The 19,190-nt window shown below is 38.3% G+C and overlaps 2 protein-coding genes across 7 annotated transcripts in view; one reads left to right on the top strand and one right to left on the bottom strand.

Moving 5' to 3' along the window:
• The window catches only part of LOC148965166 (uncharacterized), a 105,782-nt gene that overhangs the window by 57,101 nt on the left and 29,491 nt on the right, over positions 1–19,190 (top strand). The window lies entirely within an intron of this gene.
• Positions 1–19,190, bottom strand: part of net1 (neuroepithelial cell transforming 1) — a 56,955-nt gene that overhangs the window by 21,241 nt on the left and 16,524 nt on the right. For 4 of the 5 annotated variants that reach the window (XM_089126807.1, XM_089126806.1, XM_039668028.2 and 1 more), the window contains 2 exons: positions 11,820–11,866; positions 3,272–3,421 (listed from right to left, as the gene is read on the bottom strand). The exons of the other annotated variant lie outside the window; for it this stretch is intronic. In XM_089126807.1, the coding sequence (XP_088982933.1) occupies positions 3,272–3,393 (122 nt within the window). In that variant the 5' untranslated portion in view covers positions 3,394–3,421; positions 11,820–11,866. The remainder of the gene's footprint in view (positions 1–3,271; positions 3,422–11,819; positions 11,867–19,190) is intronic. 5 annotated transcript variants of the gene reach the window in all.

A 19,190-nucleotide genomic window follows, 5' to 3' on the forward strand; every position in this document is an offset into this window, starting at 1 on the left:
TTAAACACCTACGACATCCCACTATGTGTGAAACAGTGACGTAGTGCTCTTATCTCAGCTAGCTTACATCGTTTGCGTATATGAAATGAAGCAAGATATTGTTGGCTAATTCCTTGGGGATTACTGGGAGAGAGAAAAAACAAGGCCCAATACAAGATAGGCCTAGTTCCACTTTTCTGTGACATAACACCACATCAAAACCTATGGGGGGCTTTTCAGGTCATGAGCTTTTCTTTTCTTTTTCTCTTCTCATATAAGGCAAGTATTACTAAATCAATTAATTATAGTTAGCTATTTTAATTCAGATCACAACTTTTAACAGTGCAACATTTATTTCAACAATATTGTTTAATTGATTGCACTAACACTACTGAATGAGATGTACTCAAATGTACTTATTTATAATTGATGATCTTTACAACGGAACTGAATCAACACTGAATTGCCTTCAGCTGAACAATGGATTTTCTTAGAGCTGCTGTTTGCATCATAGAATCATTTTCACTGTATCAATGTTTTACTGTAAAGTAGGGGCTATATGTAAGAATTGTCGTGCATTAACCACTTTTTGTAATGCCAATGTGCACCGGCTTAAAAAATGAGAACTTCCCTGACTTCCTAGGTTTCCTATGAAAGTCAGTAGACTGATTTTTAAGGACTCGGGCCGGTTTCACCAGGAAAATCCAAAGGACGTGATACACAACACTCGTTCCCGAGAGCCTCTCTTCCGTTCTATAACACATGACATTAATGCTAAATACAATGAATGTTCAGAATAATGCCGAAATAGCTATTTAGAAGAATAATGCTAGAAGAGTTAATGTCAATGTGTCATGCAAAGAAAAGAGATTCATTCAAACTCTTGTCTCGCATAGTGCTCACATTTCCCCCTAAAAAATTAGAAATGTAATTCCCATGCTAGTTTGTATTTTAGGAGGCAATTTGGGTCCAATCACTCATAAAGAAATCGGACCTTTTGCCAAAATAAACTCTTGTTATTTTAGTCTGTGATAAAAGCACATTTTGATGCTTTCCATCCCCCTGTCTGCTTTCTCAGGTTTTATGTGAAATATCTTGTATATATTTGGCGGGATCTATTTATAAAGGGAATCTTGAACACATTATCAGTTGTCCTCAATATAATGTCGGTAAAATTGCCATGCACCAGGATTTGACAGTCATTCATTCATTTGAACCTTTTAATCAAATAGGCTAGATTTAAAAAAAAATGTTTTTGTATACTATTAAAGTTGAATATTTTTTGTTTACTTTATATTGTTAACTCTTTCCCCGCCAGCGTTTTAAAAAAAAGTTGCCAGCCACCGCCAGGGTTTTTGACGATTTTCGCTAAATTTGAATGCCCCGCTGAATATTTTCTTCCATGAATATATGAAGATGATATATATAAAAATAAAGATCTGAGCCTCTACTTTTAGGCAAAAAAAACGTTTTTATTTTATCTTCATCTGTTCTTTTTTTATTGCCTCTTGAACAGAGGTAGGTTTTGTCAAAAACACAACATTTTGGACAAAAAACTGAGAAAAAGGTATTTTTATCAAACAAGTGCATTTAAAAGCAGAATACATTCAGATGTTGTTTCCTTCATATATAAAACTTTCCAAAATAACTTAAAAACATAAAATAAATGTAAAATATATCAAATTTCCCAGGATGTAAGGGAAATGTAACTTTTGCAATAAAACTTCTGCCTCTGCCTCTCTGTGTTCTACCTGTGACTAATGAATAATTGGAATTACAATAAACAGGCCTAGACACACACACACACACATACACACAAATACATATTACAATGTGGTAAATGTGCACAAAGAGAGAAATAATTTGACAATTACACCTTCATATTTAGACAGCCACACATAAATGCCTGCACACACACATACATATTATAGTGTCATAATATTATACGATCTATCTGCTATCTATCTGCTGTCCATGGCTAGAACTTTCTGTGACAACATGTGCATCTCTCTCACTGACTACTTCGTCCCGATCAGATTCAGAATGATCAAATAAAGAGTGATCGGACTCCGAGTCCATTAACCTCCAGTACTTCAGCCATATACCTCTGCATTGTCTGTCTGATACATTCTCACTACTCCACTGTTTGAGACGATTGCAATCTGTTTCTCTGATCAAAGAGTTGCGCAATCATTCAGGACATGCGCGCGGGTCTTCCTTACCGTATACCACCTAAAACACGGATACCCGGAAAATTCCGTGTTTGGCGCAGATGCGTTTTTTCATTAAACACGGAAAATTCCGTGTTTGGCGGGGAAAGAGTTAATAACATATAACAACAATAACAATTTGTTATCAAATTATTTTATTGGTGGGTTTGCTTGGATCTAGTTGTATATGCTTTGTAAACATGATAAACAAAGTACAATTGTAGTTAGCCTAAATTGGCTTTATGCACAGCTGCACTTCAGCCAGCTCCTTGTTTCCTCTCTGTATATTGGACAAATTAATTAATTCAGGTGTGCCTGACCTCAGCAGTCAAGGCAACAATAATCAGACACACCTGAATTAATCAAGTTTGGCCAATAATGGCATAAAGCCAGGACTGAAAATAGTGCTGCTTTGTTTATCTATACGCTGTAAGTTAATCTTAAAACAGAGTGCGCTTTAAAAAAAAAAACTATTAGGATGGTTGAACTGTATTTTGGTAGGACATGAGCGCCACCGTGTGTTGGGATAAAACATTGCAGTAATATAGCTGCTGTCATGCTTTGTTTTTATGTGTCGACATATTGCGGAAGTTTTTCTGGTAACGCTAACTTTTACACAGTGTACTTATAGTGTACTTACCTAGAAAGTAGCTACTGGCTAAAATAAGCTAAGTACATGGAACAGGGGTAGGTTCAGGGTTAGTACTAGTAATTACTCAGTAATTGTAGTTACTAATAAGTAGATAGTATTTACATGGGTAACGTTAACTGGACTGTAAAAGGAAGCCTTAGCACTACCGTTTTTCTCATATTGAAAACACAACTAACTCCTTGATCTATATTCACCCGTTCAGTCGTAAAGGATAACTCTTTAGATATTGTTTATAGGGCATCGATAAAACCGTTTAAATGCATCTACAATCATATAAGTTACAGTTCTCTATAACCACATCCATACAGTTCGCACAATTGCACAGTGGGATAACGTAATTTACACAGTTATACGCAGAACACAATAGTGCGAACTATAAAGTAATTATGAATAACAAGACCAACAAAGTATCTAATATGATATTCCTGACCGTTTGGAATTGCGCTCTGGGGACGTCTCCATATCCACCATCGACGACTTTCTCTTGTTCCTCTTCGGTCTATCGTTCACCGGCTCCGTCATCGCCACTGGAGATCCGTCGGTTTTCTCCATTTGAAACAAGTGGACCTGGAATACACTACTGTAAATTGTATAAACAAAATGTAATACTATCAAAATGAGTTAATTCAAGGGGTGAATAGAAAGGGGGGACGGTAGTAATATTCAACGGATAGGACGGATTTTGAATATGGCGGAAATCTGAAATCGCGGCCAATCACAAGTGAGCATAGGGGAGGGATTTAAGGCGACTAGTGACGTAACATTTGCGCGACTGCTGTCTTGTGTTCTTATCATAGAGGTTCTTATTTTTATTAGTTTATACATTTTTATTCTACAATTTCTTAAGTTCAGTCTATATTTACCAATAACAATCTGCAATTTCTTGCATTTTAATAAAGATAATAAGTACTGAAAAACGATATTTGCTTATGAAAGCAAAACGTAAAATCGCTCCCTTGGATTTATATTGTAATCATATCTGTTCAATAGTTTAAATAAAGATAAACATATTGTAACAGAAACAGTGAACACTGCTATTCATGCACTAAAGCCGTTATTACTCAACACAACAAACCATGGGCCCTTACTTCTAGAATATTTCAAGAAATCAGAATAAAAATGGCAACATGAGCTGTCCTGAGTTTGGAGACAGATCAGGTGTAAAGGACGTTAGGCAGTTCCCCTCACAATATCCAGACCTGAAAACATTAAGCTGTTTATTTCAACCTGATGATGCCTATTGTGTGTAATTAAAAAACAAAAACAGTTCAATCATTGTAGATGCACAAAGAAAAGCTTGACCGTTCCCAATGAATAAACTTTTTGTAACTATGAGTCAGTTAACCAGTAGCCTAAACCCATTTTTTAATGCCTGCACAATAAACACATTGTAAGTTGTTGTAGTCACACATTTATTATTAGTATAACTGTTTATTAGCATTTCAATTGAATAATGGTTACAGGTTATTAGGCAAAGGTTTGCAGTCTCTTTTTTTTTTCATTCAGAATTACATTTTCAATAAACTGTTAAAATGCAATGTGTTTGTGTGTGTGTGTGTGTGTGTGTGTGTGTGTGTGTGTGTGTGTGTGTGTGTGTGTGTGTGTGTGTGTGTGTGTGTGTGTGTGTGTGTGGCATGGGCGTCGGAAGCAAAAAAAATGTGGGTGGGTCATCCTTCAGATTATTAGCCAAATATTTTATAATCTCTATGCAAAAAATTGTGATGTGAATGAGTGAGAGTCCAAATAAAAACTAGCACAAATCCGTCTATGCATGCATCTCTCGCATAGGCCTACTACATCCAAAACTGGCCCGCCAGCAATAATATCTGGCCCGCGCCGCAGCCTGAAAAAGCTCTGAAAGACATTCAAAAAAAAAGTATGTGGCTCGCTAGACACACCTCTAAAATAACCTCTAATTTACTCACCCTCATGTTGCTCCAAACCTCTATGTGTTTATTTATATTATACACAAAGGAAGATATTTGGAAGAATGTTTTAATCAAACAGATCTCATCTTCCTTTTTTTGTCCAAATTTGAAATAAATTGCAACTTTATTTTATTTTTATTTTTTTTAATTACAAATGTATTTAATTGTGTACATGTATATTTTAGTTGACTTTAATTTCTTGTCAGTATATTTGGAAGTACACTTTTACCATATTTCAAAAATCACTCTTAATAACTAATAGCATTTAATTTGAGCTTAATCTGTGATACATTTAGGCTGCTTCATTAAAAACGTGACAAGATGTTTTGTTTCGGCGTGGATCGAGGCAAATTAATCCTTTTCACCTTGAAAATAATAAATGTTTTTTTTTTTTTTTTTTGCATTTTAAATAATAGACAATTTCTCAGTGATCATCAATAAAACAAAATCCAATTTTTCTCGGTTTAATGAAAACCAATAGGTTGTTATGGTAAGTTTAAGTGTAAGTTTCACGTTTGAGGGGGTTAAACCGTGACATAGTTTTCCAAAATGTGGACCAACGTGATTATTTCACGTCTTGTGATACCAGGTTGGAGAAATGTTGTTTTGGCCACTTTGTTTGATATAATCACAACAATTTAACGTGAGCAAGAATGGGACTTGAACTCAGGACTTCTTGATTAAAGCCCAACGCTTTATCAACTGAGCCACTGAGTTTGTTGAGTGAATGGGTTTTATTGCGGGTTTGGATTTATTTGTTGGAAAAATAAATATAGAAATATAATTTGACACAAGAGGGCAGTATAGCCCTATTTATGGTTTTAAGTTTAAACTATACGTGACATCTACACGTTTTCCAAAGTGGACACAATGTGATTATTTCACGTCTTTGTCGTGATGGGTTGGGCACTGAAGTTACGGGAGTTTCTTCCCGTTGCTAAGCAACGGAACTAGGTCGAGTATTTAAAAGGTTATGGTTAACGTGGTTTAACGTCGATGTAATAAGTTAGCCTACCTTTTGCTTATACGAGGATCTGGGGGACGCTTGAAATTTAGACATTTTACTCATTAGGCTGCTTCATTAAAAACGTGACATTTAGACGTTTTGTTTCGGCGTGGATCGAGGCAAATGAATCCTTTTCACCTTGAATATATAAAAAAAAATTGCGTTTTAAATAATAGACCATTTCACAGTGATCGTCAATAAAACAAAATCCCATTTTTCTCGGTTTAATGAAAACCAATAGGTTGTTATGGTTTAAGTGTAAGTTTCACGTTTGAGGGGGTTAAACCGTGACATCTACACGTTTTCCAAAGTGGACCAACGTGAAAAGTCTTGTCGTGATGCCGGGTTGGAGAAATGTTGTTTTGGCCACTTTGTTTGATATAATCACAACAATTTAACGTAAGCAAGAATGGGATTTGAACTCAGGTCTTCTTGATTAAAGCCCAACGCTTTATCAACTGAGCCACTGATTTTGTTGAGTTCAAGGGTGTAGAATGGGTTTTACTGCGGGTGGATTTATTTGTTGGAAAAATAAATATAGAATTATAATTTGACACAAGAGGGCAGTATACCCCTATTTATGGTTTTGAGTTTAAACTATACATCTACACGTTTTCCAAAGTGGACCAACGTGATTATTTCACGTCTTGTCGTGATACCAGGTTGAAGAAATGTTGTTTTGGCCACTTTGTTTGATATAATCACAACTTGAAGAAATGTTGTTTTGGCCACTTTGTTTGATATAATCACAACAATTTAACGTAAGCAAAAATAGGATTTGAACTCAGCTCTTCTTGATAAAAAGCCCAACGCTTTATCAACTGACCCACTGAGTTTGTTGAGATCAAGAGTGTATTGAATGGGTTTTATTGCGGGTGGATTTATTTGTTGGAAAAATCAATATAGAATTATAATTTGACACAAGAGGGCAGTATAGCCCTATTTATGGTTTTGAGTTTAAACTATCACTATCGGTTAAACCGTGACATCTACACGTTTTCCAAAGTGGACCAATGTGATTAGCTATTTCACGTCTTGTCGTGATACCGGGTTGGGCACTGAAGTTACAGGAGTTTCTTCCCGTTGCTAAGCAACGGATCTAGGTCGAGTATTTAAAAGGTTATGGTTAACGTGGTTTAACGTCGCTGTATACGCGTACCTTGCTTAAACGAGGAGCTGGGGGAAAAATAGACATTTTACTCATTAGGCTGCTTCATTAAAAACGTGACATTTAGACGTTTTCTTCTGCGTGGATCAAGGCAAATGAATCCTTTTCACCTTGAAAATAATAAATGTTTTTTTGCATTTTAAATAATAACATTTCTCTGTGATCGGACCCTTATTCATCGTCTGGTGTCGTTTAAAGGCCTTTGAGGTTGCACTGAAGCTCTCATTTGGACCTTGAACTGTTTGGTTCCCATTGAAGTCCATTATATGGAGAAAATCCTGGAATGTTTTCATCAAAAACTTTAATTTCTTTTCGACTGAAGAAAGAAAGACGTGGACATCTTGGATGACATGGGGATGAGTAAATTATCAGCAAAAGTTTTTTTTAAAAAAAAGTGAACTACTCCTTTAAGTCAGTTTTAGAGCAGGTTGCTAATACATAATGTCCCTCAAAATAACAACCAAGCAAATCGAAATTTCAGCTGAAAAGGAAAACATTTAATTCATTCCTATTTTATTTGCAATAAGCTCTTCAAAGGCTTGAGCATAGATGCAGTATAAAGGGCTCTGAGTGCAATGGGAAGCCGAAGAATTGATCCCCAGTCATTATAACCGATTTCAAATGGTGCTAGATGATAGAAGGGACTCTCAGCACCAGAGGAAATCAGTCATCCTTTGGTGGGGAGAGATGGGGGCAGGAACACCCAGAGAGGGAGAAAGAGCTTTAGATAAAACAGTCTCTCTGGCACTCTCAGACAATGTTAACAGTTCAAATGAGGAAAGGAAATACAAATACACTCAAAAACTCCTATAAAGAAAGTAAGATAGACGAAAAGACTTAACCACACAAACTTTCATGATGTATTCATACAGTAAAGCTCATTAAAAGCCCTGGTTATCCTTGAACCTCGATTTGAAGAATTTGGTTACTTTAATCAGCTGATTCGATTGTATTTTTATTGGGAAACTCAAATTAAATGAAGTCCTGTGACATTTCATCATGGCACGTTTAAAAACCTTTCATTAATTGAAATATGAAATATTAATTTATTTTTAATATTTATATATTTTAATAACATGTATTATTAATAAATTAAACTTAAAAGAGAAGATTAGAAATGTTAAAACTAACTGAAATAAAATACGTTATCATTAACGACTAAAATTACTTAAATACATTAAAGCTAAATAGACATATTTAGCTGTAAAAAATCTTATGTAAAAAGTGCAATATATATAAAGATTGAGACAAAAAAGTGCTTCTACTCAATTTAGTTACTAAAAGTTAAACTAAAAGAGAAAATATAAAAATAAAATGCAACTCAACTTAATTCTTACTATAAAAGTACATACACAATGCTAAAATAACACTGTATAATGCTGTATCACACATTTATGTAATTCATACACTGTTTTAATGCAAAATATTCATGCCTTTTTTGTTCAGTATTCTGCACCAGTCACAGACATAGCAACATGCAAAACAGCGCCTTGCAGAAACCTCCAAAACAAGGTTCAAAAATGGTATAGTCGATAAAAATGTAAAAAAAAACTTCAAGTTCAGTTGCTGTCTTAAGTATAATAAAATTGCTTGAAAAAGTAATTTCAACTCATTTTTATTTTCAGTTACATTAAGCTGATTTAAATAGAGTTGAATCTTGTATAAAAAAAGTTCAAATTGCTTAAAGTAATGGAAAAACCCTAATGTGATGATGGATTTATTTTTACAGTAGTATTTCCCGTGTGAGACTGGGCTGGCTTGTTCACACCACATTCATTTGACTTCCAGTATATGAGTGAGTTCATCAAGCGCTTGGGGCAAGTCATGAGCGCTATCTGGTTCTCCTGTGATTCAATAGATGCACTTCCCCTCGCTTCTCTCGAAAAGCCACTCCACCCACTAAAGTTTCCTCGTCCCTTTTTGCTATTCTTTGACTTCTTTTGGCCATCACTGCGTAATGGGATCCAGAGGCAATTCCCTCCCCAAGAACACTGATTTCAAATGGTGCTAGACACTGGTAGAACACATCTAAACCACCATGTGAAACCAGCATCCGGAGGAAGCGTCCAGGAGCGCAAATGATCAGAAATCCCTGTGTCATTGGCTGAGCTGATGATTAACATAACAGGAAAGGCAAAAGGTTGAAACAGCAGTGGGAAGTGTCTCTGTCAAAACAAATGTCACGGTCATGGTCACCATGGCGTTGCGGTTTTGAATAGTGATGTCTGATTTCCTCCATTGATACCAGACTTTGTGAACCTCTGGTCGTCGATCAGTTGGGTAAAGTTGGCAAAGTGACAGCATCTAAATAACACACAATGTGCTTTGATGTATGGGGTGTTTGTGTATAAATAGACCCTTGATTGCCCAGAAAGAATCCCTGCATAGGTTTTGTCCGTGGGAGGATGACGTCAGTCCTTTTTCAAGGAGAACTGTGGGAGAAGGAAAATATGAGTCACTGAAAGATCTCTAAACAATGCCATCATTCAAAGTAGACGTCAAAGACGAACAGGATTGGTCGCTCACCTGCGGCCGGGCCACCGAAGGTCCTTGAACTTAAATTACGTACCTACCACTAACGCAACACTGACGTAGTCTCAGGCCCACTCGCAAATAAGCGCGTTTAGACGTGGCATGTTGTCTTAATTGCTTTGAAATGTGTTGAATGCAACACACCTCTCCATGGCTCCTCCTCATTTTTTACCTCAGCTTATGACTCATCATGGTGATGTCATTGCTAGCCATAGTCATTTTTACATCTTTGTCTTGACTCTACGAGGAAAAGTTATTTATATACTATTATAGTATTTATTAATATGAATATTTTGAATGAACTTTTAACATTTTTATATTTTCAGGATCCAATTTTTTGTCAATTTTTCAGTTTTAGTAATTTTATATTTCAGCTTTATTTCAGTTTACTTAATTTTCACATTTCCATCCGGTTCCTAGAGATCTACCTTCCTGCGAAGTTCAGCTCCAACCCTGATCAAACACAGAAAACACATTCTCCCCAAGAATAATTGTTACAATCATATGGCCTGCAGCAATCAGCTACACACTACTGTCATTCGTACTTTCTTTTACTAGCTTGCATAAGGTCTCCTTGCATAAGAAGCCCACACAGATTCGGCCTACCGTGTGTTATTACACACCTTATTATCTGTTTCTCACACAGTGGAACCCACAGGAGGTGCCTGATTTAATAGCCTAAGTCACCCGGCACTGGCTCTTGTATAAGAGGAGAGAATACAGCCCTGATTTTCACAAGAAGTGACAGTTAACTGTCTTCTGTTAACCGGCGCTAGCTTTGGTGTTCAGTTTTGTCAGCTTAATTGGACAGAAATATCATCTTGTATAACATAAATAGCACAACACTAGCAGCCGGAGAAGCTTATTAAAAAGTCCTCTAAGCTATTCTGAATTTTTTTTTTCTACAGCTATATTGTGACGATCACCAGTTGGAGTGCCCCAGAGAATCACCAGAGGGCACTCCACATCTGAACTGATCACTCCCACCAGAACTCCGTTTCCCATAATGCCTCTTCCCTGTGACTGATTACACACACACCTGCACCTCATTTCAGACTGCCTATATAAGCTACACTCATACAAGGACTCTTTGCGAAGTATTGCATTGCCACGGCTTGTAATTTCTGAGCGTATATCCTGTTTCTGGTTTCTCTGGTTTTGATCCTGGTTTGTTTCCTGACTTCTGCCTGTTTGCTGCCTGCCCTGATCTTCTGCCTGTTACCTGACGACTCTCTGCGCTCACTCTCTGATATCCCTGTTTTGCTGTTTCCTGACCCCTGCCTGTTTGATGATTCTAAATAAAGCTGCACATGGATCTCATCTCGTCTCCAGCTTCGTAACTGAATACTTCGCCAAGAGTCCTTGTATGAGTGTAGCTTATATAGGCAGTCTGGAATGAGGTGCAGGTGTGTGTGTAATCAGTCACAGGGAAGAGGCATTATGGGAAACGGAGTTCTGGTGGGAGTGATCAGTTCAGATGTGGAGTGCCCTCTGGTGATTCTCTGGGGCACTCCAACTGGTGATCGTCACATATATATTCCTGAAATGGCTCTCCTAAGAAAACTCACCCATCTCTATAGCAGAACTAAGCTAACAATGTGACTGTGGTCCACTGAGATGGCTCGACTAGTGCCATGAATTTGAAACAGGACTACATTTCGGAAGCTTGTTTTAAAATAATGATTATCTCTGCAATTCCATGAAGTGCCACTAGATGTGCAGAAAATGCTTACACAGCTTTTAAAGATATTTTCTGAACAAAAGTTAGCGAGGGTTAGTTAGGGAGGGCGAGACGCCCAACATTTAACCCGAAAATAGTCATATAACCAATGCAATAACAAAGTTAGGTAAGGTTAAAAAAAAACTGCATAGTGTTGCTTTAACCAAAATAGTTAAACACACTAGGGAGAGGGGATATGTAGAAAATGGGGTCTGTGAAAAATTAGATAAATTTAAAGAGATTTTTAGGTTTAGCATGCTGCTTTGATATTTGTGTATAAATAAATTGGTAGATACACTGTCAACTTAAAAACGTACCTGTAAAATATTTTGTACTCTTTCAGTTTACCGGTATGTACATGAAAATAAGAACTTGAAAAACTTTTAACATTTTATTTCGCAGAGTATAAAAGGATCTTTCTATACACAAATGTAGGGGGGGGGGGGGGAGGGGGGTTCGTCGTCATCATATTTGGGGGTCATAATGTTTAAATATTTCTGGTCTATAAAATACCTCCCAGTTCTATGGAAATCAAGTTCTGTGTGCAGAGATTTCATGTAAGCCTGGTCATAAACCCATCCCTAAAACACTTGTCCTATTAGTAATATTGATACTGCAACTTACCGGATCCATTTAGAACAGCACGTGTTCAACAAATTCTTTTTGCAGTTCTGAAAGCAAACAGAAGAGGACAGTGTTTCAGTACATCTCATTTAAGACACAAATAACCAGCAAAAGCAGGGCAAGCAGAGCTGAAGGGACTCCTGCCAATTCAGTGAATACACAAACACACATGTGAGTCCTGATCTCTGGTGTGTGTGTTGTGTGTGTGTGTGTGTGTGTGTGTGTGTGTGTGTGTGTGTGAAAAGCCCACCATGGAGGTGTTGTTCTTTGCGCCCTGTCACTCCACTTCCTGCTCTATTCAATCCCAGGAAGTGACACGCAGAAGACAGAAACTCACTCATGAGCGCACACACATATACACAAACTAACAGAAATGAATGGACTGCATGATTGCCCGTCGCTACCAGTGATGACATCACCCCCTCCCAGCCGTTGCCTCCTTGGCCTAATTTTTTTAAAAGAGAATGACAAGATCTACTATTTTATGTAACAACCTACTTTGAGCACTCTTTCAGTCTCGATTGTTTGTTTAACATAACGCTCTCTGTTGTCGATTTATTTTTGTACTGACCGAGCCTTGCCGCCAAAAAGGACAGCTAAATGTTTTTGTCTGTGTGAATACATTTGGGTGGACACTGAACAGAAAAGCCTCTCCTCTATGGTGGCTTGGCTCGAGTGAGCTCTGTATGACGTGGCCCAGAAGTGATTAGTCTGTCCAGCCACGTGAGTTTCTCACTGCTGGATCTGTTAGAGAGGTGGAGTGCAGCTCAAACCACTTTTGATCTGATCTGACCCTTAAAGCCTGACATTCTAAATGTTTTAAATGGAATTGCTTCAAAATAATATGAAATAATACAAAACAAAAGTAGGTGTATGTTTTATGTATCATATTACTTCAGGCTTTTACTGCCCATATAGTATGATATAATACAAATATGGAGCTCATGCTCAAGGAAAAAACAGACCAATAAATGTTAGTTCAATAATTTTTATGATCAAAGCTCTATATTTTTAATAATGCGGAGGCAAATGCAATGCAATTCGGTGATGATTGAGAGTTACAAATAAACATTCCTCAAAAGCCTGATGAATCATATTTGATACATTCCAACATGATATTCATTCTTTTTTTTTTACCGAAGTTGTTTCAGACCAGTAAATGTTCTGAAAATAAATCAAATTATCAAAGGTTTCACAGCAATGAACACATGTATCACAACCTGAAGGTTGACTTTTCACAATTATACTAAAAGGCATTTTACTTGCAAGGCATGCATTTGATTGTGTGGAACAGGCTTTTCAAGTTTTTATCATGTCGAGGCTTTAGAAATTCATGAATCAAATACGTCACAAAATCCAGAAAAAGGGTATAGGTCCTCCTTTAAAACTTTCAGCACGTCACCAATCCCTCGTAATTTTCAACCACCTTGAATTTCGAACACACTAACATTCCTGACGCATAAAAACAAGTCCCGCCCATTTGTTTTTTTCTTGTTGTACATCCCATTTCACATACATCAGACAGTGGGTAGTTGAAATGACTATTGTTGCTCCAAACTATTACATAATGACTTGGATAAAACCAGTTGATCTTAATCTTGATCTGACATTTTTAACAGTGTACTACTTTAAAGAGTCTGTGGTGTGAAAACTAAAGGCGGATGGTCAGAAAAAGCAAGCACTCCAGAATGCGTCAGAGCAGGTTAGAGCATCACAAGCATCTGGCCACCACTGTACATGAACCATTTTTCATTACTAAACATATACAAAATATGCGCACAAATACAACAGTAGTTATTTCTCCATCAAATGTTTAAAAACCCAACAGTGTAAGCTTCCCTACGGGATAGTGACTCAATCACGTTTGCAGCTCATCTCGATTAGTCCCCCCATACTTTCCCCCAGCATAAACAAGTGCTTCAGCAAACACCACTGCTGCGACACCCGTCGATACTCGTCCTTCCCCATTTCCACAATTTCTATTTTCCAGTCTGTTCATTCATGGGACAAGCGGTTTCCCCCATTTAAAAGAATCTGTGCTGGTCCTGATGTGGTCTTATGAGTCAGTGAGAAAGATGATGCAGGGATGTAGGGATGTTTTGCCTGATGAGTCAGATGTGAATCATAAGATGCAAGTGTCTTTTATTTTAATCCTGTCAGTGGCAAACTATGACGCGTACGCAAGCACAGTGAAGACTCACATTCCCAAAAGTGCATAAACCCTTAATTGATCCCAGAGCAGTAACAGATTCCAGTAAATGGTCCCTCAAGGGTCAATAATTGAACTGAAGTGCGATATGTGCACACTTAATTCACAGCTCCAAACAACTTTATTGAAAGCGCAACGTTTCGTCGGTCAGGTCTTTATCGGGCACAATGCCTATGTGGAAAAATGTGCCTTATGAAGACCTGACTGTTGAAATGTAGCACTCTTTTTTGTTATTTTTGTTGTCCTGCACCTGAGCCCAATTACGTGGGATGTGCACACATTTTTTGTATTTTTGATTCTTTTTTTTTTTTTTTTGCTTTTTATTGAACATGAACATCAGTCAAAAGCATCAGTGAACATCAGTGTTAACAATGACATTTTAGTTCCTTTTTTTTCTCCCCTTTAACCCCTTTATTAATGCAACCCCCCTCCCAGGAAAACAAAACAAAACAATAATAATAATGATAAATAAATTAAATAATAATAATAGTAAATAAAAAATAAATAAATAAATAAAAAACAGAATAGCACAGATAAAAGGGAAAGTAAGTATTTTTGAATCTTCAATTAAATGTGAAAGGTCTGCAAAGACGAAACTAGTCATCACCAATTCCATAACATATCTACGTATAAGTTGACTAATTTGCATAATTCCAGCCTATGGTCTTCATTGGCTGCCCAAAAACAACATCTACTTAGTACTTTGACCCACCCTCAAACACTGTAGTAGATGAGGCCTGGAAGAGTTAAATTTGTGTTGTTGACTGAGAAGATGCCGTTTTCAGCACCGAGAATCCACTTTACATGCACTCACACAGTGTAAGTGTTGAGGGAGACTTCGGATGTGGTAATGACTGTTTTGTATCCGAAATCACAACAGAATGGGCCATCTAACGAATCAGAGTGGAGTTGGCTCTCAGAAAGTATTTAAAAATGAGTGAATCCTTTATTGAGCCATTTCAGACACTGAGAAAAGAGGTGTATGTAGAAGTAGTGTAGGAGACCTCCAAAACAAAATTAGGAATGTTTAAAATGGCATAACAGGGGAACTCTGTGTGGCCTGACTGCATAGCGCAGTTGACCGTCTGAAGCCCTGCAGAGAGACACACATGAGTGCAGCAGGATTCACTCTGTAAAGACTCTGAGATGAAAAGAACGACATGAGACAGTGCTGTGAGGATACAGTAGATGGTCTTAACACTGCTGTGAGTCTAAGAGTGAGGAAGACCCCAATGTTAATGCAGATCAGTCAATAGAGTTCAGCATGGTGTTAATATGGCTTAGCATGCTCTCTTGAGTTCATGCATAGGGCATGGAGAGTGATGGCTATAATGGCAGCAGGTCGCACACTCATTCTCTCTTTCTTCCTTTTTTTAATTAGAAGGTACTCTGAAGGAGACTGTCACCTATTTATAAATCAAGGCTGAAAATGGTGCTTCTGTGTGAGTTTTATTAAATCCACACAATGCAGAAACCGCTGCAGCACACACAAAAGTTGGGTATATAAAAAGTCTAATAAACTCTTAGATTAATTAGATCTGGTGCTTCAATGTAAGCAAGAACAATTTTAATTGAAAAATCACAAATTAACTTATTTTTGCTTAGTGAGCTAGGAATAGTGCAGAATTAAATTTCTTCTATAAACATGTTTTATGAATTCCATGTTTTCTAAATCCTAAAACTTGATTTATTTCTATATTAAAATATTTGGTAACACTTTACTTGAAGGGGTGTTCATAAGACTGACATGACACCTTGATAAGCATGACATGATATATGTCTTGAATATGAAGTAGGGTTTATGCATGTTTGTGACAACTGTCATTAAGTGTCATTCGCTCAATAATGACATTTTGAATGCAAATATGACATTGTTTAAGATGTCTTTGTTATGACATCTTGACATAAACCATAACATCATAACCTGTCAGTGTCTTTGTCATGACAACTTGACATAAAATTAAGTTAAACTGTCATGTGGTTGGCTTTGACATTGGCTGTCATGGGGACATTATAACTAGGTGTCATGAATATTTTTCGTGACCTCAACTACAGTGGTATTAAGTGAATTTGTCATTAAAAAGTTATAATGGCTTCATGACAGCCAATGTCAAAACCAACCACCTGACAGTTTAATGTGATGTTAACCAATAAAGCTAGGTGGTTTCTTAAGTTTGATAATGAATCTGCTATGTCATGTTTATGACAGGTTGTGTTGTCTTAGTAACGTCAAATTGTCATGACAAAGACACTGACAGGTTATGATGTAGGCTATTGGTTTCACAACAAAGACATCTCAAACAATGTCATATTTGCATTTAAAATGTCATAACTGAGTGAATGACACTTAATGACAGTTGTCACAAACATGCATAATACTTCCTTCATATGCATACCATATCATGTCATGATAATGAAGGTGTCATGTTAGTCTTATACACACCCCTTCAAGTGTTACCAATTATCTTTTTAATTACATATTTTCAATGTGCTCTCAGACTTTTGGATCCCTCCTGTATATATATTTTTATAGATCCAGTATTTGTACATAAATACACAAGCAAACAGGCGCCCACACACAGCTACACACAACACGACACATTTCTTTCATAAAAACCAAAACATATTTTTCCCTCTTCATCTCCTGGCATTATCCACAGACATTTTGGCAGTGCATTGTCCCAAAGCATGCTCTTGGTGCGCAAGTTCTCTGGATTTCTTGGACATTACGTGGGGAATTTCAGACATCTGGCTGTTCCTTTTGATCTATTTACAGGAAGAGACTGAACTTTGGCCCACTTGTACACGCGCAGTGTGACATAGCCACAGGAGAATGTTCCTTTCTGGGCAAAAACAGATAAACAACCTTAACCCTATCAGAAGGTTGGGCCAAATTTAGAGCCTGAGTAAATACGCAGCGAAAACAGAGTGGAAAGATAGAAAAATAGGGAGAATAAGGAAAAGCAAGAATTTCAGAAATCATTCTTGAAAGGACAACGAGGACTATCCGCTCATATGCTATGTTCCTTTTTGGCACTAACACACTCACATGTAGACTGGATTTAAATGCTTGCAATGTGAGCAGAATAATGTGAGTAGAAGTGACACTAACATGAGTCATGCTAAACACAAGGAGCCTTTTTCTTATAGCTCGCAATACTTTGCTAGTTTATTTTGGTGAACAACTTCACTTGAGCCTATGTAATAACAGCTGACAAATAAGGGGTTTTCCCCAGTGGCTTTTGACAATGGAGGAAGAAAATTACAGTGACCCGCAACTACAAATTCCCAGAATGTCTTGAACTAAATGAGCTCCTGGGAAACCAGGCTTGCGCTCATCTGGAATGGCCTTGCCAACAGAAACACCACTGCGCAAATCAGTAATTTCACATTTCCTCACCGCAGTGTGCAGCTTATTACGCATGTCTGCTCTCTGATAACCTCTAAACCGCCATTACCTGCAGTCGCATACAGCACACAGGCTCTGATGCAGAGCTTGACTAGCAAGTCAGCAGTCGTTTACCAGACACTTATATCCAAAGCGATTTCTCTGTGAATAAAACTGGGATTAAAGGACTAGCTGACAAAAAAATGAAAATTGTTATTTACTAAACCCCATGTTGTCTCAAACCTGTATGGACTGTCTTTCTTCAACACAAAAGGAGATCTTAAGAACAATGTTAGCATTGCTCTTTCACACTACTTCCATACTGAAGAAATGAGTGGGGACATTTGTATTATATTTGTATTTTAGAGATGTGAATCTAAAAAAAAAAAAACATAAGTGCAAAGTTTTTGAGATGGTCTTTACAGCAGAACATGAAATCCACGGGGAGGAGTTGGATCCAGATCCAACTCCTCCCATCTTACATACACCTAAACCTACCCAGCTCCACCCCCTGATCCCTAAACCCACCTCTGAACCTACCCAGCTCGACCCCCTGATCCCTAAACCCACCTCTGTACCTACCCAGCTCGACCCCCTGATCCCTAAACACACCCCTAACCCTACCCAGCTTCACCCCTTGATCCCCAAACCCATCCCTAAACCTACCCAGCTCCACCCCCTGATCCCTAAACACACCCCTAAACCCACCCAGCTCCACCCCCTGATCCCCAAACCCATCCCTAAACCTACCCAGCTCCACCCCTCTGATCCCCAAACCCATCCCTAAACCTACCCAGCTCCCCCTCTGATCCCTAAACCTACCCAGCTCCACCTCCTGATCCCTAAACCCACCCCTAAACCTACCCAGCTCCACCCCCTGATCCCTAACACACACCCCTAAACCCACCCAGCTCCACCCCCTGATCCCCAAACCCATCCCTAAACCTACCCAGCTCCCCCCTCTGATCCCTAAACCTACCCAGCTCCCCCCTCTGATCCCTAAACCCACCCCTTAACCTACCCAGCTCCCCCTCTGATCCCAAAACCCACCCAGCTCCACCCCCTGATCCCCAAACCCATCCCTAAACCTACCGAGCTCCCCCCTCTGATCCCTAAACCTACCCAGCTCCACCCCCTGATCCCTAAACCTACCCAGCTCCACCCCCTGATCCCTAAACCTACCCAGCTCCAGCCCCTGATCCCTAACACACACCCCTAAACCCACCCAGCTCCACCCCCTGATCCCCAAACCCATCCCTAAACCTACCCAGCTCCCCCCTCTGATCCCTAAACCTACCCAGCTCCCCCTCTGATCCCTAAACCTACCCAGCTCCCCCCTCTGATCCCTAAACCTACCCAGCTCCACCTCCTGATCCCCAACACACACCCCTAAACCCACCCAGCTCCACCCCTTGATCTCCAAACCCATCACTAAACCTACCCAACACCACCCCTCAGATCTGGATCCGCCCCCTGGATCTTGTGTACTGCAATGAGGTGCTACTGCAGTTTTTGGTGATGGATCACAATTAAGCATGTTAGGTGTGATGAATTACAATCTTGTATCTTGTAATCATATAAATTAACACTTTCCCTAAATGTAATCAGTGCAAGAATAGAACCCAACTCACAAAAAATGGGGGGAAACACTAGCATATAGCCTCTTTAAATAAAAAAAAGGGTGCTGTATTAATTGTAAATGCATCGCGTTAAAGAGTTTACATTAACCAAAGAAATAAACACATTGCCTAGTAAATCTGATGTTTAAAATCAA

The sequence above is a fragment of the Pimephales promelas genome, chromosome 24, assembly GCF_988280905.1.
Source record: "Pimephales promelas chromosome 24, fPimPro1.hap1.1, whole genome shotgun sequence".
Taxonomy (NCBI): domain Eukaryota; kingdom Metazoa; phylum Chordata; class Actinopteri; order Cypriniformes; family Leuciscidae; genus Pimephales; species Pimephales promelas.